Raw genomic sequence first — 22,608 nt, 5'->3', positions numbered from 1 at the left:
GACCTCATTTGGACTGAACAATGTTTTTTGCACATTAAACTTCATGAATTCTGATAAAACTTTATCCTCTCACATCTTTAAAATAAATCACAGAATTGGAAACATAAAGATTTTTATCTATAAAAGCGTTTCCTTTATTCGAATAAAGAAATATTCTAGAAAAGAATAAAAATGTGGCACATGCTGTTTTTCGAAGAAACCTTATATGCTTGTTTTGGCACTGGAAGTGCTTAGGGCGTTTTCTTTATCCTTCACCTCCCCTCCCCCCTGTCTCCTTCCTCCTTCAAGCGCGTGGATGTGTTTGTTTCGAATGTATCAAAACAAGTTTTTCAGCATTTGAAAGAACACCAAGATTTTTACCAGAAGACTTTATGCAAGAAATAAGGTATTTTTAGAGTTTACATAATCTAGTTTTATGTTTATTTTTAATTTCCTTTGTAATGATTTTCATTGTTTACCTTTCAATGATAAAAAAAAATTGATTTTCTTTCCCTAATAAAGCAGTGTTTGGTTTTCAAGAAACCGACGCGAAACAAAGTGTAATGAACGAATGAATAGACATATAAGAGGAATTTTTATAAATAACTTATTACTTTAATGTTGCTGATTTAAATTCATTGAAATATATTGAGTGTAAAAAGGTATAGCCATATCAATATTGTATGGAAATAATTTTTTAGCCATTAACTTGTATAAGTGAGAAAATTTATACTATTATTGTTTAGATGCGAATTTTATATTTATTTTATCAATTTATACGCATACAGGCAGATGTTAAATCTTAAAAAAAAAAAAAAAAAAAAAAAAAAAAAACGTCCATTGTTGTCTGGCATTGATTGATTGTCTGTGAGCATAATGTTTTTTTTAAAACTAATTTTTTGATAAACATACTCTTTTTAACTATTGTTTTAATAAATAAACTGTCAGTTTTTCGATTATGTCCATTTCGTGTTTAATCCGGAACTGGGGATGGGTGTCAAAATGACTCCGCGTTGTTCGTTAGCTCTGATTATCATGTGGTATTTTGTCCTTGAATACAATCATCTCCTCATACATTCAGATTGTTCTTTAAGCAGCATGTTGGTAAAAGTCTTAAGTATGAGCACATGCGTATAACCGAGTTATTCTTTCTCAAAGTTTTTGTTATTATTTATCGAGTCATTGACTCCATATCTCTGAAACTGCTTTTCATTTGAATAATACAAAAATATTTTAAAATATTGTATTCTTCGTTTTTGTTTGTTAAATTCTTCCAGTCATTTATATTAATGTAATTATGTAATATCTACCCGAAGTAAATACTCATTAAAAGATTGCTTCGGTTTTTTTTATAACATATTTCCAACATTTGATATTACAACATTTAACATTTTAAATATTTTTTTTATTATTTTTATTTTTGGTAACTACATGATTTCCAGAATGTATTGTGTTTCCAAAATAAATTTCAGTGCTGTTTACAAAAAACGAAAGATAAAAAACAAACAAACAATGGAATGATTTTGATTCCATGCATCTGGCCACGTGCGGAAATTCATGTCTCCAGTTCCGGGTTAAGAAAAATTAACATCTTCAAATTCAGCATTTAAATCAAAAAGAATATTATATCCTCTATTTATTCAGCTATTATGAATTATTACAGTCTTATGTCGTCAGCGTCACGAGATAAATTCTGTCTTTAATAATATAGTATACAGAAAAAGGAAATGCATAACCGATCGTTTGCATCTAATAAACGTAGTGCTTTTATTATTGCAACGGTTGTCAATGTGAAGAAATGATGTATAAATAAGAAACGTATAAACAGTGCATAAAACGGTATTAAAATTCAGTTGAATTTATACATTACATATACATTTTTCGTCGACTCATTTTTATCGTCTGTTATTTTCATTTTATGCAGTTCAATTTTATGCATAAACAATAGTAGATGCTACGATGCTAAGGTTCAGCTGCTATCTAAACGTGATTTTGCACAGAATTCTATCCGAACATTTTGAACTAATCCTTTTTTTTTTTCATCAAATTTTATACTTTCACTGTTTACAAAGTAAGTCAGTGTACGTGAGGCTCTGCTTACTTTTATTTATTCTGTATATGTTTACAAAAAAGCAACATACATTAATTTTATGCCGTACAGTTTTTGAATTCTTATATTTTATCATAATAATAATTTTGAAAAGATTTAATATTAAAGATACAGTCGGACAGAAATAAACTTTATGTTGTTGGACTACTTTAAAAAAAATTCAGTTGGCGAATAAATTTTTGCGTGAAATATGCATGAGTATTATAGAAGAAAAATGTAAAATCATTCTATTCCTCATTTTGTTCCATTTTAGACCCTGTAGAATTTTTTAATAGCATATTGAATCTTTTTAGATGGTAAGAAACATGTGCCACTTTTTGTTCGATTCTATCAGAAGGTGTGGAATTGTATTAGGTTCTAAAACAAACAAACGGAAATTAATTTGTTTTTCTTCAAAATTTCTTGATTTTTTTTGTTACATTATTTTTATAATTTTGACAATATCTATTGGTGAATTTAATACCGACTTTTTCAAACACAATATGGAGTTTTGAAAATATTTTTTAGGCAAATTTTGTTTTATTAATAGAACATAAGGTTACAATTAGAAACAATCGTTCAAAATTTCAATTTTGGACTCAGTTTTGCTTAATTTGGTACATAAAATAGTGACATGTAACTGACAAATTTGTTCTCGATTAATAAAATAAATATTTTTATACTCGGAAATCTAATAAATGGACCATTGTGTTCAAAGTGTAAACTAATATTACAAGTAATTCTATCGCTACAAATCAATTGATGCTTCTTTCTTTCTTTCTTTTTTTTCAAAAAGTATTTTATAGATTTTTTTTTTTTCATGATTAAAATGGAATTAATTTTTAACATTATGAAATGCCCGCTTCTAAAATTAACAATTGGCATGTACGGAATATAGCAATGTTTCCTTTTCATAATTTCCCACATGCATACTCCCTCTGTATAAAAAAATGGCATACATTTTTAAAAGATAATTCCCTGCTTCAGTAACTTTTAACAAATTGGTAATCATTCAAAGCAATTGTAACTGTTTTTGAAAATGCCAAATTTAGTTGGAATATATTCTTTTTTGATTACATGAAAAGCGTTTGATGTGAGTTTTTATGTTATGTTACAAGTTTATTTTGTCAAATTTCTATTCCATCTTCAAACATTTAATTTTTTTTTTTTTTTTTTTTTTTTTTCATTCTTCTGCTACTCTGCACAAATTTACTTTCTAAAAATTTGATAATATAAGTATGAAACGAATCCATCTTATTTCCGAATTTATAAAACAAGTATAAATCAATTTCCGACACTTAATTCTAAATTTATTCGATCTCTCAGCTCTTTTCGCCTTCTGAATACATCCAGGGAATCCTTCATACCCCCCCCCCTTTTGATATCCCTTCCCTAAATAGCCCCTCTAACCTTTCTCCCATTCATCTACAATAGACCATTAAAACAGGCCATTAATTTTTTCCCGCAACCCGCTCGGTCATGTAAAACACTTTCAAAATAAGCGCCTATCTTTTACATGACATTTCCCCCCTCCTTCAACCATCCGATGCATTGGGCAAGCCAGCAACAATACTCTTTGCTACACCCTAGGGTGGGTGAGGTGTCCGAAGCTGGCTTTAAATTGCCTCACCAGCTGTCATACACCCCGCACCAAAACTTGCAATTCCTCCTTTTCCTGCCCACTAACTCCGACTGCCGGCCATTCCATGCAGCTGGTGCAAGCTCGCGGACATACTCCAAGGTAGAACCAGAGCTATATCGAAGCAAGTAGCTAGAGCTGCCCTGTGAATCAGGGAGCCCAACGAAATTTTATCTTTTCCCTGAAACTTTTCCTTTGTTTTAGGCTCCAGAGAAGTAAGTTATGGCCCAGGATATAAAGTCTGGGGAAGTAAATGGTACTGTTACGTGCTACTGGGCAGTATTTGCAGCTGAGGGATCTTTTAGAATATGTGGTGGTTCTGTCTACTGCAGACAGAGAATGAGAGAGTAACAGTTTTCCTTATTTTTAAAAAAGATGTAGAACGAACCAGTGAATTAAAAGTTATTTGGTTTTCGCACGCTAGTTTTGGGAGATATAAAGGCGGAGTTGTCTGTTGTGGTTTTGAAGTATTTGGGGCTCTAGTAAAAGCAGTCATATATCAAAACTACCCTATTTTTATATCTTTCTTTTTAGGTATTCATTTTTATTTTCTGTATGATGGCGGATGCATTTGCATAGAAATTAAGAGATAATTAGTTTGCATGTTGTGTTTTGCATAAAGGTGGAATTGAATTTTGGGAAAAAGATGCCGGTTGTGTTTTCGAGTAAGAAATATTACATATGTAAACTAGCGAAGTAATTAAAGATTTGTAAATTTTCGTTGTATACAGTATTTAAGGATTGATTGAAAGCAGAATTTTCTAATAAAGAATAAGGTTTAATTTTGTATTTCTCTTAAATTAAAATATATAATTCAATGAAATAACCTACAATTAAAAATATTAAATATTTATAACTAGCCGCCAATGGCTACCAGTTTAGTTGACAGGATTATTGACTGCTAATACTTAAATCTGCAGAACATGAGGAAATAAAACGAATCGTCTTATGATGATTATCAACAATGAGAAAAAAAAAATTATGATGAAATATTTTAACAAGAATGAAAACGATTTGAGTTTTAATTTGGCAATAGAATATATTTTAGTAAAATAAGCGCAGAGTATTTTTTAAAATTAATGTAATATTTTTAAAAAATATACTTCAAAAAAGTAGTGTTCTTTATAAGATATTTTTGTATGAATTTCAAAATTACGTAGAACCCATTTTATCAAAAATTCAAAATTTTCAATATTTTCGGTATTTTTCGGTCTTAATGTTTTTCTCAGTGAAATATTTTTGAATTGAGAAATTTGATAAACATATAATGCATAACCTTTTAGAAGCCTTACAATATATTGCAATATATTTACATTGTACTAAAAAATTTTTATTCATTACAGGAAAGAGTAGCATCGTAATGAGTCATTTTCAAATATTTCCCCACAGCTTGATTCTAAATTTAAATCTTAACTCAATCAATTATAAGTAAACTTCATTGCAAATTTTTTCTATATGTTCTACGGGTTCTGAATTACAGAATAAACAATCTGTTGAAAGATTTTACAGTTGATTTAATGCAGTTACTTTAGAATATATATACATATAAACTTCTATACTCCAAAGGTATTTGCTTTATACCTCATTTTAACCATAGTATCTCCTTTTTTCAATTTTTAGTAACATTTTTGTTTCTAACTATAATATTTTTGCTTCAATAGATTTTTTTTTGTGTTTAATCTATCGCACAAAAATTCTAAAATATAAGTCCTTTATAAGTTTTTTTCAAAAAAAAAATCCTTCCTAACATTGTCACACACTTTAAAGATATAAATTCTATGTTACAATTTGTAAGTAAGTTCTCTGTTCTTTTATGCTAAAGTTGTTTCGAACTAGTAAATCTAATTTATTGTTAAAATGTGCTGCAATTACTTGTCTCTCCGGGAAAATATTTGCTGGCAAACATTCCTAATTCCCTTAAACAAATGTGGCTTTTGCGTCAGTAACGTAATAAATCAATGAATTAACATTCCAAATACATAAGAATTATTCCCATTTACAGGTACTTGTAGTAGTTATTAATAGAAGTACTGGTAAATGAGAAAGAATCAAACTTCAGAATGCATCGGAATCTTTAATATTAATAATTTATTCTCTTTCAGAAAATTCATCAATGAGAATTACGATTGTCAATGAATGATTTTTAAAAATTCGTTTTAAATTATTTATTTTCATTTATCTGCGATAAATTCGTTAAAATCAATTCAGACGATATTTTTCTTAATTTGCTTTCAAAGCAAATAGTTGCCAATTTTTTATGAATCGGTTTCATTTTTGTCATAGTAATTTTTTATTTTATTTTCTTGTGTACGAATAAACAAAGAAAATGAATTGTAGTAATTGTCATAAAATTCATATTCGGTATTTTTATGAATTTCCTGCATCAGAAAAACACTTTTTTGGAGTAATATATATGTCACTCTCTCTGTCTGTTAAAACGGTAACTCCGAAACGATTTGAGCTAGAAGGATAAAATTTTATATATTTATCTTTATATCAAATGTGTACATTTTTAGTGAAATTCATTGAGAGGGCGCTTGTCTGTTCGGCTCTCAGAATACAAATGAATACAATAACTATTAAACGTAATCAATCAAATAGGAAACAAAATTGGTAAGCAAGTTTATATCTATAATGTAGATGCTTCAAATTTAGAATAAAATCCGTCAAGAAAATGACTTTCTGCGATCGATCCTGCATGTGAATGTAATGCCTCCAAAAGCAATGACTAAAATAAACTTTGTGTGACCTTTTGATTATAATTACAGATTTATATCATTTTTTTTCATTCAGTTCAAATAATTAAGATCTATAATAAATTTTTGGTTCCAAAATGGGCCCAAAATACATAAACAATTTTCTGATACTTGAATACTAACCGCGTTTCAGTGAGCAGTTCTCCTCCCTCACCAAAAAATTGCAAAAACATTAGTTTGGCGCCAAAAATTGTGGTTTTGTAATAATTGCTCACAAATGGTAAGCATTTAGAACGCGAGTACTGGTTTTCTTTACTGTATTACGTACCATATGACTGTTAAGCGTAGAAATAAGAATTTGAACACTCATCTTCACTACTTTCACCTTTCCCAAGGTCTGCAGTTTTTATAGGACTGGGGTGGAGAATGACGCCTCTATTAGAGAAAATACAAGAAAATTTAAGGAAGAACATGGCAGTGGTTTTTCAAAACAAATGCTTCAAAATAAAGCTAAAATGATTTCCAAATTTTTCTGAAATTTTCAATGTCCGATTTAATTAAAAATGTTTTTGAGAAGTATTAGAATTATTCATTTGTATTAAGACAAAGTCAACTGTAAGAAACCTGATTCAATTAATGTTATTAAAAAATCTTTAGAATCAATTCGAAATTTTTATTATTTTCCTTGTACAATTTCCGGAGATTAAAAGGTTTAATTAAAATAACAAATACATAAATAAATATATTAAATAAAACAAAAATTAAGAAAATTGACATTTACAATAATATTTCCAAATGTGTTCAAATTCTTATCATAGCTATATACCGAAATTTCTTTCAAATCCAGTAAGAATTTTAAATAGTAACCTTTAAATTTGAGTCTATATTTAGTTTGTTAAACATTACTGTATTTAAATTTTTTTTTAAAGTTAGCTGATGTAAAAACCTCTAAAATAACAGTAATATTTGTAACTAAATCAATTCCACGTATGAAAACGAATGATGTGAAATTTAAACTGTCAAAAATTTAAAAAAAAATTACTTCAGTTTTTGCTTGTTTCAGATTCTAAGAGAGAAAAAAAAAGCTTTTAAGCGTTAATTTTTCTTTTAGTATTCTAGTCTATGCATTTCAATTCAATCTGTAACTACGTTAGATATGAATCGTGTAAAAAAAAATAATAAATAAATAAAAATAAAACTTTTTGTTCAGTCATCATTTCTTTGACAAGCATCTGCTTCGAGGTTACGTCACTCAATTCACTGTTGCATGAATCATTTGAATAACAGGAAGTCTTATTTCAAATAATAAAAAAATGTTAACACATTCTTCCCCATTCGCTTTCTTTTTCTAACGATGATAGGATTTGTTTTTGAGGTTGCAGCATCATGCTGGCATCGGTTGATTGACTCTAGAACAGTTATTCTAGTTTTATATTAGGAAACAGTTCAAATCATTTCTTCTGCAGGCACCGGATAAACTGCGAGCAAATATTTTGATACTTGGTCAACACGCCGGAAACGTCACTCATTAAAATTTATTTTGTTTGCTGTTAGAACGAGTGCCGTTTTTAAACTCATTATCAGCAAAGTTTTCATCGAGGAAATAGGATTTTATCAACAAGTGGTATGTATGACTTTTGCAACAGTTGTGTTTCCTGCGGTTCGATGGCCTGTATTTGATTGTAAACTTCAATGATTAATGTTCAAGGGAATAAGAAGTTGCTTTTCTAGGAAAATATATATATATATTAATAGTCGCAATTTAAAACACTATTTTTCAGTGCGAAAATTTTGCTAACATTTGGCGAAATAATGAAGCCATATGCAATTACAAATTTAAAAAAATTACTCTATTAGGATGCATAAATTAAAATATAAATTTTCATAACTATAAAATATTAAAGTCGAAATTTTAAAGTTTTGAGTTTTAATGAATGAAAACAAAAATGGATTATTGCAGTTTGCTTTATATAGAAAACAAAAGGGTATTAGCAAATATTCACTTTAGTGTAGGACTATAGAAATAACTACATAGTGATATTGTTATAATTTCGGTTTTATTATTATACAGTTGTTGATTAATTATCAGTTCAATTTAAATTTTGGTTTGTTGAAATCTAGTTTGGTGTAATCTTTGAATTTATTGCCAATATAGTTATCCGAACAAGTATGCGGAGTAGTGTTTCTAGCAACTCTAAAATAAACTTTGATTTGCTTATTAAAAATGCCCTTTGTTGCTATGTATATGTACGCAAATTTTGTAAGAAAACTTCATTAAAAATAATAAATTTATAAATGTCAAGTAAAAATTAAAATGTATATTTAGCATATTTAATTTTTGATAATTAAAATTATTTTGAATGCCGGTAAAATCATACTAATGTTACTTTTAACCTGAACTACAAAAAAAAAGTTATTCTGTTGAATTCTTAAAGAATTTATTTTAAATAAAATAGTTTGCTTTGGAATTTTATTAAAAATGAAAATTCAAAGCGTCTGTTTGAGCTTTTGAAATCATTTCTCTCTGCTTCACAGTTTATTATTTCAGTATAAAGTTCTGTCATTCTGACGGAATTCTTTACTATTGATCTTTTCGTGGATTTCAATGATTGCTCAAGAATGGATGTTTGGTAAACTACAATGATCAGAAATATCAAAAATATTATGTCGGAGAATTCGAAGCGTAGTTAGTGGAATTATAAATTACAGCAATAGAACAATCTTTACATTACTGAAAAGAATCGCCATGTATAAATAGAAATTTCTTACTCGTTTTGCATCCAATTAGTAGATTTGTTGAAGCAAGTAAATATATTGCTTCTTTCAAATTTCTTATACAAAAAAACCTCTGTTTTAAAACGGATGATTTTTTTTAGTCTTTTTGATTTTGTTTCTATTATCCTATTATATTGTTTCTATTATTTGTTCTATTATCCTCAGAATCCTTAAAGCGCTAGTGAAGCTACAGTTTTCCCGCTCCCGCTATTAGAAAAGCCGTGATATGTTTCTGTTAAAAACTCTGCCTTTCATATGTTGAAGTCATCGCATATTCTAATATTCTTTAATGCCTCAACATAGACCGACAGAATAGCATAGGCCGACATCGCCGGTTCTCAGAAATTTATTTCATGACCCGAAGGAGAGTGGACGATAGTGACCCATAAATGCTAAAAAACAGTCTTAATACATAAATTAAGCAATCCTTATCGATAAAGTTCGTCACTGTTATATAAAAAAAAAAAAACACGAACTAGTTAATTTTTAACTTAAACTGTTTTATATTTTAAGCCATCTTGATTTTTGACTTTGAAGACTTGAAATTATTAATATCCTTGGCAACGTAAAGGAATATGAAATTAGATTTCAACATCCTAGTGTATAATTCTTAGGGATCAAAACATTATTTTTATCCTTTAAAAAAATATTTTAAATCATTTTTTCAAAAAAAAAAAAAAGTACGCCAAATTATGATTTGCTGTTTGATGCATTAATGAAGCCAAGTAATATTTGCATTTGCAATCGGAATTTGGCTCCATACATGATCAGGAAAGTCTTAAAAATGTTAACTCAATAATGTTTACAGATTGACATTTTAAGGTAAGATTTCAGATTAGAGATTTGTTTTCGCCAAGCTTGATAAAATCCTACCAACCGTTCAAAAGCAAATCAAAAATTCGCCATCTTTAATGGATACAAAATAATGATATATGGATTTTGGGTTGCAGTATAAAAATTGACAGGATTACATTTGGCAAGAAGAAGTCCTAAAATATTTTAACTTTTGCGCACGAACATAGGATTGTCTAGCCCCATATTACATGTAAATTGCATGATAAACCATGAATGATGTCTCAAAGTTTTCAAAATCAAAGTTGAATACTCTACAGAACTGATTTGGACCTAGAACTCGTAAATTTGGTGCAAAGTAAGAAATTCTTGAATTAATAGACGTTTTAAAAGAATACGTTTCTTAATTTTTATCACATCTTTTGTTGATCGTACTTTTTATGTGTCCCTTAGTAATTTTGAGTATATTTGAAATAGATTGTTCCATCAGTTTAAAGAATTAGCGTTTCAGTGCTGTCAAGTGAGCCGCGGTGGCCTGATGGCAAAATCTCGGCTTCGGAACCGGAGGATTTCAGGTTCAAGACTCTATTCCACTGAAGAACCGTTGTGTAAGCTGGTCTTGTGCACGTTAGACTTCCGAACTAAACGTCCTGCCCCTGGTGTAGTGTGGAGAGGGGGGTGCCAGCTTACGTCCTCGTCATCTGATCGCAGTTCAAAATTACGAAGTCCGTCCAAAATAGCCTTAGTTGCTTTAACACAGGACGTTAATATAACTAAACTAAATGCAGTGCTGTCAAGTCTTTTTGAAATTTAAATTAATTCTTTAAGATTTCTTAAGTATATTTAAAGTTTTTTTTTTTTCGGGAGGCATTTTTAAATACTTTGGGAAGCTGATTTACCTTTTGTTGTCCTAATAATAATTTTCACTTTGAAAATTTGGAAAAAATAAGAAGAATAGACAATTTACATCTGTTAAAAATCTGTTTAATATAAATGACGGGAAATAGTAGAATGGAATATTTATATAGAAAATTTGAATGGAGAAAAAATGTTTATAGTTGGTTTTGATTTTCTATGAAACTAAGATACGATAATAATCCATTGAATCTAAAGCAGTGAAATAATATTCTTTAAAAGTGCTTACAATAAAGAATAATATCCATTCTCTCCTGATCACTTTGTATTTGGGATTTCTAACTTCTAGAGCACAGCTTTTGAATGATTCCTTTATTGCAAGTACATCAATTCTGCATAAATACCACTCTGACGTATTGTATACAATAACAATAAAATCTGTATTGCTTATTTATAGAAAAATTCCTGTAAAAAAATTGAAATGAACTCGTAAAATGTAGTCACATGCACAATATATCTTGGAATTTTTAATTTTGATGGTTCAGACTAGAAATAGGTTTCAATTATTTTTGTTTGCATCAATTATAGTCTGTTCCATTTTTTAAAAACTTATTAATAAATATAAGAATAATGTAAGAAACAAGTAGGTCTGTTGCCTCCTTGACTTTCTCGCATATTTTCAAATAAAGGTGCTATTCCCTTTCCCCGCATAAAATTATGAACTTTGAATACTACCTTGGGACTCGGATTCTTATTTTCAGAATCTCAAGCACTTGTGCATTAACCGCATGTCATTGACAAGCGATGATTACTGTTAGCGAGCGGTCTTTAGTCTTTGTCTGTGCGATTATTCTTCTGGCATGGAATTATTACACCAGAACCAGAAAGCCAAATATATGTAAACATAAGTTTTTTAAGCAGAGACTGAAGGGAGAGACGCCACTTGGCATTTTTAAATTTCGGTTTTATTCCAACCAAGGAGGCATAATTTAGGTATAAGATGCGCGGACACAACGCGTCCGTTCACAGCGCGACACAAGAGCGGGGAAAAAAATCTAACGAAATATTTATTCCATGATTATATATTGTGAGATTTTGATACTGATTTCTTTACACGTGTCGATTTAGGTGAGGGAATTATAGGGATATTTTAAAAGAATGCGTTAGATCGATATATTTTTATACCTTCACTCGGAATATGGCGACTTAAGCAATTTTACAGAGCTTCTACGGCATTAATGAAATGGAAAAAGGTGGAATTGGATCAGGAAATAAGGGAATATTTTAGAATGAAGTTAAAATGCGCTAAATTAGGATAGTGTTTTAGTTTAGTGTTTAGCAGACAGAAGTCATATTTGTCATAAAATTATAATAATAAGATCATTTAATTTATTTAAATCTGAATTAAATAAAGGGATTTTGAATTATGGTTTTTACAAACATGGGAGTGTACAAACCTGATAAATGATTAATCTTTTGACAGATTTGATTCAAAACTTGCTAAGAATCTTCAGATACTAAATATGTAAAATAAATTATTTGTATTCGATTTCATGCAAGTTATTAAACTTTTAAATTATCGCATATCTATTTAATTCTTTACGTTTTGTAGTTATCTCACTCAGTCGTACTTGGACACCCAGAGAGATTTCATCAGAATAGAATGAGTTAATATTTTGAAATTTTCAAATCTTGTGTAAAGATCATATACCAATTTTCATCTGCCTAGCTCACTCGTTTTCAAATTAAACGAAACGACAAATAGATATTTTTTTTTGTACTTAGAGGTCTAAAACATAAAGATATCTAAAATCTAAATTTCCAGTTTTTATCTTTATTATAATAATAATAATACACTGTATATGTGGTAAATCCATAAAATATTTTAAAAATAAACATTTTTTTTTAATTATTCGATAAGATTTTCTAATTGCTCTTTATTTTTTTAAAATAATTTAGTAATTTCCTTATTTTTTTAAAAGAAACATTAACAGAAAAGCTACTTCAGATATTTTGCATAAATACAATGGTAAAATCATTCATTAATGCCTACTATCAATAGCGTTAAATTTTAATTTTTTTAGTATTTTATAAGCATTGTGCTGTATTCATAATACCTTTCCAAAAATTCAAATTCTGAAGATTGTTGAAATTTTTTCTCTATTGCCAAAAGTATTTAAAAATATTTGTTACTTTATGATATGACTATTGATGAGAAAATATATTCAATAAACCATCGTTCAAAATATGCTAGTTTACACGAGACACTTGAATGGCAATGAAAACCTATTTAAAAATGCCGAAACACCTGCTAATATTTTGTTATCAATCTCAACGAATTTTTTCAGCGTGCTTATCTACGAAATGTTTATTTAAATTGCACACTCATGCTGCTGTACTGTTTACTTTCCGCCCTCTTTTCCGCACGTTTTTATTCTAATCGAAACGTTTCGTAAACGTGTCGAAAATTGTTTATCTTGTTCTGAAATACGGCCAGTCCACAGAAAGTGGCGAGATTTATCTATTGATGACTTTTTGATCAAAGTTCGCTTTTTGATAAGAGAAGTTATATGTTTCAAACATGTGTCAAATTTCCCATTCTCGACTGAGGCAGCTGTTACTTTTGACATCGTCTGATTGCTTCCGAGTTCAAGTATAAAAGAGTTACAACGTTTTCTGATACTTTCCACATTTCTTTCTTTTACAGAATCACAATGAATCGCTTGGTTGCCTGCATTGCACTGATTGTCTTGGTTGTCCAAGTCAGCGGAACTAAGTTCACCGACTGTGGATCCACAACTGGACAGGTCACCGGTGTCCAAGTAACAGACTGCCCGGACAGTGCTGATACTTGCATTCTAAAGAAGGGGACCACCAAAGGCATAACAATCAGCTTCACATCAAAGGGTGCATCGAATTCTGCCAAGGCTGTAGTCCATGGAGTCATCGCCGGTGTACCTTTGCCATTTTCTTTGAAAAATCCTGACGGATGCAAATCTGGTATTTCTTGTCCTGTTAAGAATGGACAGAGTTACACTTACTCCAATCAGTTGCTAATCAGGAATTCCTACCCTGCCGTTGGAGTCACTGTGAGGTGGGAGATCCAAGATGACAACGGGCGTGACCTCGTCTGTGTTGAAATTCCTTGCCACATTCAGTAATGTGTTCGGATTCTCTCCAAGTGTCATCATTGGAAGGATTTCCTTTGTTTCATAATGAGTGCAATTCATTCATAGATTTTCAAGAACTGATTTATGTGCAGACATGAAAAAAATGTCGTTTCATCATATAATGATAAATTATTTACGATAGGAGCTAATTAATTTGGGTTTAAAAATTGTTTTTGAATTCATCAGTGTAAGTTTGTAAAAATCAATGTTTTAGTTATTCTCTCGGTTTATGAGAATATTGAAATCTTTATAATGTGTAAATGTAGAAGTTTTGCTGTAAAAAAAAAATTGAGTTCTGTGACCTGAAAACAAAAAGCTATTTATTATTTTTAAATTAAAAGAATCTACAAATTTTTTTCTGTTTTGTTGTGTGCAATTTCATTTTATATAATAACTTGAAGAAAATTTCAATTCGTTGATAATTGGAGATTCATATAAAGGTAAGTTGTATATTCCATAAAAATTAACTCTGATTTGCTTAATTTATCAACTGTCAGACCAATTGGCTGGTTAATGGTTTCAACAAAGATAAAATTACTAATTTTTTACCAGCTGAAAACAAATATCCCAGTCTCGAATAGAACTGATTACTTTCAAAGTGAAGTTAAATACTTTTGGTATGATTATTTTGAACATGAATAGTTTACCTTGAAATTATGCATTCAATCCTTTAAAAGGAATTTACTAAACAATGAGGTATTTTACAAGTTTTTAAAGCGATGTCAGTTTATACAAATATTTAACTATATAAAATGTAGCTAAATTATTTTTGTTGATCGAATGAAACAACTGGAATGTTTCATCAGTAAATAAAATCGATTAAATACTCATAAGATTATTTTCATATTTTTCATGCTTAATACAGAATTTAAAATAAATTTAAAATTTTATTATGTTTAACTAACGGAATTTTTAGTGTTAAAGTAATAATTCTACTAAACATTTAACAATATGAATTTGATTGTTAAACTTGCAAATTCGTTGTCGAATAAATTTAACAAAATTCATGCTTTGTTTTATTAACATGGAATTGGCAAAAGTAAGATAATTACAATGCAAACCAATTTACTGTTTATAGTTTAGTGCAATTTTTGAACTGATAACAGTAACTTTAAATATTCTATAAATTAAAGAGGCTTATAATAATTTTGCATGGCACTGGACTAAATTTCCAGTAAAAATCGTAATTTAATTCAATTCAGTTTTTACGGACAATATTTATCACTCTGCCGTAGAAATAAAATATTTCTTATAGGTGACAACTTAATGATGAAATTATTCAATAAATGTAACTTTATGAAATATAATTTAAGGTGAAGAAAATGCTTTCAAAAGCATTTTTATCCATTAGTTATTTAATATTCTGCTTAATGCATAATGGAAACTTTTATTATAATTCAATTTACACCAACATTAGTTTTATAAGATTGTGCTTAGCTTTCCATAATGGAGAAATTGCATTTGTTAAGTAAGTCCATAGCGTTGCTTTATAGTTGCAACAATTCCTTGATGAAAATTAGAATTAAGCTGATAAAATAAATTTGCAGCGCAGACTTCCTTAAATGTCATTGCACTTTTGCAGTCAACTAATAGTTGAGAAAACATTCAACCATTAATGGATTGATAATTATAAATTATATTATCTGATTATAAATAATAATCTTGTTTTCCTAAAATATATATGCATTTCGTAATAACATTTTGCCATTTAATCTAAAATTCTCAGATTAACTATTCGCCTGTAAAAGGTATAATAATCCAATGTTATTATATGGGTATTTGAAACTTTCAGTATAGTATTGGGCTTGTAGTTTCAAGAATACTTAAACAAATATTCCGATACATAAAATGGTGGGTAAGAAATCGTTCTTACCGATATTTCTTAAACTATTTTTATTTTCTTGAGCATACAGAAAAAAATTAAGATTGTCCTGAAATATTTCAATAAAATATGTTCAAGGAAAATCGCTAATTTCAAGTTTTGCTTAATTGTTCTGTCGAAACATTTTTTCAGGAGCTTATAGAAAAATTTAAGAAGCTTATATTTAAACAGTTTTTTAATGTAATCGAGAAATTGCTGTTTTCTTGATTAGTTTAATCTATTTTCCGTTTGTAAAATAAAAAAAAATAATCACTCATTTCTTTTTTTTCACTCTTTCTTGAGAAACATGCTTTTGTGAATTTTGTGTTCTGTCGTACACTTTAATAATGCCAATATAACAAAAATACTTTTTCTTTTTAAAATTCGATTATAATTTGATTTATATAAATGGTGAATTTATGAAGATATACATTGCAACATTTTAAATTTTTATATATTCAGGAATTAAGATATTATTCTTTTATATTTCATAATTTTTAAAATTCTTTTTTAAAATCGTCAAAATTTTAAATTCTTTCACCGCAGAAAGATTATTTTTTAAAAATTGCTTAAATAATTATTTGATGGTTTAAAATTGTGATTAACTCCAAGCTAATACCATTTTCTACCTTAACTGCCAAATTTATTGAAAATTTTTAAGAATATAATATTTAATATCAAAATATCATATTTAATTTCATAAGTTTCAAGAATTTCTGTGCGAAAAAAAAAATAATAAATAATAAAAAAAATCTCGACGGGAGTGTTGAATGAAATGGTATCAGAAAACTACCCTCAAAATTAGAACATGAGAGTTTATCAGTCGTTAATCTTTTTTATGCCAAGACTGCTAATTAAATCAGCTCATAAATTTCTGTAATTCAAAAGATAAACAAAAGTGTCATTTGGAGCAATTTTTTTTAGTCCTAAGTTTTTAAAAATTTATTCTTCGAATGATAATTTTTATCGGAAATGAATCTAAAGATTTTTTAAAAAGTTATTAACTGCATTAATTAGGTTTTTCTTATCTTCAAATCAGATGCATTTATTGTAATAGTGCAAATAATATACAGTATAGTATTACTCCATTTTTATGCTTCCGTGTTGGATGATTTACTGACATTTACAACACTTATTTGGTGACCGTATTATATTCATAATATTTTAAAACATTCTAGTAATTATAACATTTACGTATTCCACCATTAATACCATATTAGTGGGAGTAGGGAATTCAGCTGCTACCATAAATCTGAGAAAAAAGCAGCAAAAGAAGTTTTACATAAATATTTGGCATGTATGTAAAGGAAAAGGTATACATTACATGATATTTGTGAGCTTGTCAGGTAAATAGAACATAAGAATTTTATGCAGAAATCTAATTTAAATATATATTTTGGTAAAGAAAAGTAATTACTTTTTTTTGAAATAAATGTTTATTGATATAGTAAACATACTATTTGCTATTAAAATTTAAATATTTATTTCGGAAAATGAATGTTTATTGTATGTTTATGTTCTCTGTTTCAAATTTTTTTTTTTTTTTATGGAGGACATCTAGTTTCTTAACATAAAAAATAACTTTAAAAATATATTACAAAATATTTTAAGCACACTTTTCAGCTAATATAAGCAGAATTATAAAGATAGAGTAATATAATTAATTTATATTCATTATTTTATTCAGATAAGTATTAGAAACAAATATGCTATGGTATTAATAATATGCATTTTCAAATAGTTAACTACATTTTTATGAACATCATAAATTTTCCAATTATTCACTCTTTTCAGGCATTTAATCTCTCAACCGAATTTCCTGTGCATTATATGAGCATTGAATTATTTCTTCTTAGTCATATAAACTGAAATTAAATCATTCTAAGAAATTATAATTCGATACGGCTATTACACATAATTTACAAATGCATCAAGTATTCTTTGAATTCTTCGCTGAATCAGTAAGATTTTTCATTCATTTAAGAAAAAGAAAGCATCTTAAAGTTGTAAAACAAATATCCGACAATTTTGAAATGATCAGAATGAGTAAAAACTTGATTAGTATGTAGGCCGATTTTTGAATAATTGATAACACTAAATACACACAGTAACTCTTTCCTTGATTCAGATTTTAGTACGGACTGATGAGGGCATCAAGCAGAGTATAAAACGTGACATAACTCTTCTGGTCTTCCTGCATATGCAACACGGATTACGATACATACTTGTAATGTTATTTCAGCTTTGGTGTGTCTTCACATGCTTATATAAATGGAATAATAAATGTTTGGACATCTAGAAGGTAATCAAAATTAAAACACTCTTCTCTGAGCTCTCTATTATATTCTATCTCCATATATCTTATTATTTTCAATATTATATTATATCTCTCTATCTCCATAATATTCAAGACATGGGGGAATGGATTACGCGAAAAAAAATTAGCTCCAGAAACACCAATAGATGGCGCTGTACAACAAAAATATGTTGAAAGGACTCAAAATACACATTTTATTCAAACGTATCAAACATTCAATTACAAGGACCTTATGGATGCAAGGGAAACTGCTCAATATGGATCCCTTCTTCCAGATGTAAAATTTGCCTTCTGTGGATGGTTTGTTTAATTATGGATCTTAATTGGTCGTTTGAAATGCTTCTCACATGCAGAGTGATGCCGTCTTTCAAATCTGCCAAGGTTACCTGACATCTTCCGAAAGCAAGATTTTTTAAGAATCCCCACAGCCATAGGGATTAAGATGCGTAGAACAAGATGGTTAGGTTGCCGGAAAAGCACGACTAATTACTCTATCATTAGTAAAATGTTGCCGAAGAAACTGCTGTAGATAGAGTCGAATGTGAGGAGGTGCTTCATCTTGCAAAAAGGTAATTGAATCAAGATATTGGCGCGGTTGCATTTGGGGTACAATAAAATTTTCGAGCATGCTTTGATACCTCCTTGTGCTTTGCGTAAATTCTCAAATCGACGGGACTCTGGAAGTGCAGCTGCAGCATTGCCTTTGTTTTCATAAAACAACTTCACAAGCAAAGCGCAAAGCCATCGCTGATAAGAATAACATTTTCCGAGCTTTATCTCTTTTATGCCTAGAACAGTAGCAGCAAGCCAAGTGTTTATGCAGATTTTTGTGCTTACAGTGCGAAATTGCAGTTTCAATGACAGTTCCAGTTTCTTCACTTTTTTTTTTATCTTCTTCTTCTTTTTTTTTTTTTTTTTTCTTATCGGCAATACAAATTAGAAAAGAAAAATTCCATAGCCCATGTTTCTTTTTTGTGATTATTTGCGTGTTTTTAGCATATTTTCTGTTCTACAGCATCATGTATCGGTGTTTCTGGAACTTGTTTTTTTCTCGTAATCCATTTCCCCATGTCTTGAATAGAATGTTCGACGATTTTGGAGGCTTTACACTGAGTTGTTCGCTGTATAGAAAGCTAAGAGTAGAGGTGTTTTAATTTTAACCTCCTTGTATTATATCATGTATAGTTTAAATATGGATAAAAATTTAAGTAAACAAATGGAACCTATGAAAATATAGGAAAGCCATAACATAACTTTCCTATTTTTATATATCTGCAGTGAAAAACTACTGAATTAAATAAAACCAGATTTCATATAAGTATGATCAGAAATAAGATAAATGCCAGAAAACAAATTAAGAGCTTAATATAGGAGAACATTTGGAGTTTAAACTCAAATGGTTTAATAACTACTTGAATAGCGACGATAAAAAACATGCGGACGTGGTCTGCCTTAAATTTTCTCGCATATTGTTTAATTAATGAACTGTTCGTGAGCACTTGCCCTGTGCCTCTGTTTGCAAAAAATAAAAGATTCTACGCAAGAACAAAATCAGGAAATAGTTTTCTTGACTAGTCATCCATTTATTCACATCGAGCCATATACATAAACCGTGCTTTTATACAATTTCCGATAAGCAATTCAATATCATGGTTATGATTATTTCTTAAAGACAATAAAAATTATTTTCTTCATAAAAGATTCTACGCAAGAACAAAATCAGGAAATAGTTTTCTTGACTAGTCATCCATTTATTCACATCGAGCCATATACATAAACCGTATTTTTATACAATTTCCGATAAGCAATTCAATATCATGGTTATGATTATTTCTTAAAGACAATAAAAATTATTTTCTTCATAAAGTACTGATTTCAAGAGAAACTCGCGTGATCGTTAAAATAAATTTGCTATGCTTTTCCTCGACATTTACTCATCGCTCACACTCACGTAAACGTCTCCTTTCTGTGATTGCCAAGCAAAACAACAAATATTTTCTACATAACTTTCAAGACAACGGGAATGCACTGCCATCTAGGGTTAGGAAGGAGAATTAATCCCGGCACTTCCCATGGAATTATAGGATTGAGGTAAAGCCGTGAATGCTTCTCATAACATGATTGAACGATATAATTACGATTTATAGATCTTTGACTCAAATATAATATTTTAACTGTACCTATCGAGTGAATAAAGTAATTTGGTAGCCTTTTCTCTTTCCAATAAAGACTGAACATTGAAATGAAACCACAGTTGTAATCACACGATCACATACCATATTTTCTTGATTTCAGATATCGCATTTATAAGTAAATCGTTATATGCACGCGAAAGTACATGTCGGCAGAAGATTGAACTTTTGAAAAATTGGTTCAAAATTAGTTATGGATCTCAATAATTTGAGCCGACTGAAATCAAAGTCTGACATCAACTTAACACAATTATAGTCAAAAGATCATATGCCAAGTATCATTTACTTGTCATTACGTTTTGTGTTAGCGTTTTTACATGCAGGATAAATTTCAGACGACCATCCTTTTGGTGTGTTTCATTCTAAATTTGCTGAATCTACATTTTAGATGCTAAACGTGTGTACCAAATTTTATTTACCTAGTTCTTTATGTTGTGTAGTTATTGAGCTCGCTTATACTGGAATAGAAAAACAGACGAAATTTCTCTCAATGCATTTCGTCTTTTATAGAAATCTACAAAACTAGTCTTAAATCCATATACTAAATTTCATCAACTTATTCCAAAGCGTTTTGGGGTTAGTTTGTTCAGTGGCAGACAGTTATATTGCCAAAAAAAAAAAAAAAATGAATTAGAGAAAACGTTTGTCCGAAACGTTTACATTCATCAAAATCTCGCATTCGAATGTTTTGATGAATGATTACAATATTTTTCTACACTTCCTATAAGAGAAAGTACATAATTATAAAAAAATATACATTAAGAATAAATGACATAGAGCACGAATCTCAGAAAAAATTATATTTAATTTAAAGAAATTCGAATTTCTTTTACCCAGTTTTATTGAAACATTTTCAATAAACTAATCTTCCTTAAGTACATGATATTTGCGTTGGTCTTTTGAGTACTGTATTTGTTTCTTTTCTTTCTTTCTTTTTCTTTCTTTTATTTTCTTTCTTTTATTTTCTTTCTTTTCTTTTCTTTCTTTTTTTTTTCTTCTTTTCTTTTCCTTTGTTTCGGAATTAATTTTCCTATATCTTCCACGGTATGCATGTGAATTTCAGTTTTAGCACATCCATCAGTTTTAGCTGCAGGTGTCTTCTAACATCTGCAACTAAACTAATAACATCTGATGCTAACTTAGTTATTTAATAACTTTTCCTAACAGGAAATGTTATTTATGTGAATGTTTTAATGATTACAATATTTTTCTATACTTCCTATAAGAGAAAGTTATAATATATATATACATTAAGAATGAATGACATAGAGCACGAATCTCAGAAAAAATTATATTTAATTTAAAGAAATTCGAATTTCTAGTACCCAGTTTTACTAATACATTTTCAATAAACTAATCTTCCTTAAGTACATGTTATTGGCGTTGGTCTTTTCAGTACTGTATTTGTTTCTTTTCTTTCTTTTTTCTTTTCTGTCTATCTTTCTTTTCTTTTCCTTTGTTTCAGAATTAATTTTCCTATATCTTCCACTGTATGCATATGAATTTCAGCTTTAGTACATCCATCAGTTTTAGCTGCAGGTGTCTTCTAACATCTGCACCTAAACTAATAACATCTGAAGCTAACTTAGTTATTTAATAACTTTTCCTAACAGGAAATGTCATTTATATGACTACTCTGCATACGATGACATTGAAACTTCTGATTCTCTTCAGAAAAAAGCTTTTCTCATTCTAAAAAAAAAAAAAAAAAAAAAAAAAAAAAAAGAAATACATTTGCCTTTATTTTGTTTTCGTTTTTCAGATTCTTTGCTTAATGTGATGCAGTCATTTCTTTTTGTGATTTATTTTGTGATTGTGGTATTCAGTCTTTATGTTATTTTTATACTATTAAAAAGTTAGTATGGTGATTGCAAGATGAATTTAGCCCAAAAATCTGGTTATAGGAAGTTTCATTTTCTTCCAAGAATATTCCAGAGAAATTGAAACACAGAAAATGATGACAAAACCAAGGATGCTCCACACTTCTGTAATTAGAAATTGCCAAAACAATCACTATTAAAAATCATTAATTACACTAACAAAAACTTTGGTGCGTGTACCCCATTAACTCGCTTTTCGAACAGTACTTCAAGGAAGGATAGTTCCTTGAACACCTTCGATATTTATTTGTTCTGACAATGTTTGACGTCACATGTAATATTCCAGAAAAACGTCCAGATATCGATTCTTAGAGAGGATAAAGCCACAATTCTTGCATTTTCCTGAACTTTCGTTTTTGTTAT

At 29.1% G+C, this 22,608-nt stretch overlaps 1 protein-coding gene across 2 annotated transcripts; it reads left to right on the top strand.

Moving 5' to 3' along the window:
• Positions 1-259: 259 nt before the first annotated feature.
• LOC129957411 (NPC intracellular cholesterol transporter 2 homolog a-like) lies at positions 260-14,350 on the top strand. Of its 2 annotated transcripts, none has more exons than XM_056069718.1 (2): positions 260-385; positions 13,533-14,350. In XM_056069718.1, the coding sequence occupies exons 1-2, from the start codon at positions 372-374 to the stop codon at positions 13,984-13,986; spliced, it is 468 nt and encodes a 155-aa protein (XP_055925693.1). In that variant the 5' UTR covers positions 260-371; the 3' UTR covers positions 13,987-14,350. The 2 variants fall into 2 exon arrangements, with proteins under 2 accessions (XP_055925693.1, XP_055925694.1); XM_056069719.1 differs by lacking the exon at positions 260-385 and adding an exon at positions 7,778-8,027.
• The last annotated feature ends 8,258 nt before the right edge of the window (positions 14,351-22,608 follow it).

This window comes from Argiope bruennichi, chromosome 11 (assembly GCF_947563725.1).
Source record: "Argiope bruennichi chromosome 11, qqArgBrue1.1, whole genome shotgun sequence".
Classification (NCBI taxonomy): domain Eukaryota; kingdom Metazoa; phylum Arthropoda; class Arachnida; order Araneae; family Araneidae; genus Argiope; species Argiope bruennichi.
Note: the sequence above shows the minus strand (reverse complement) of the source record. Positions and strands in the feature narration are given on the sequence as shown.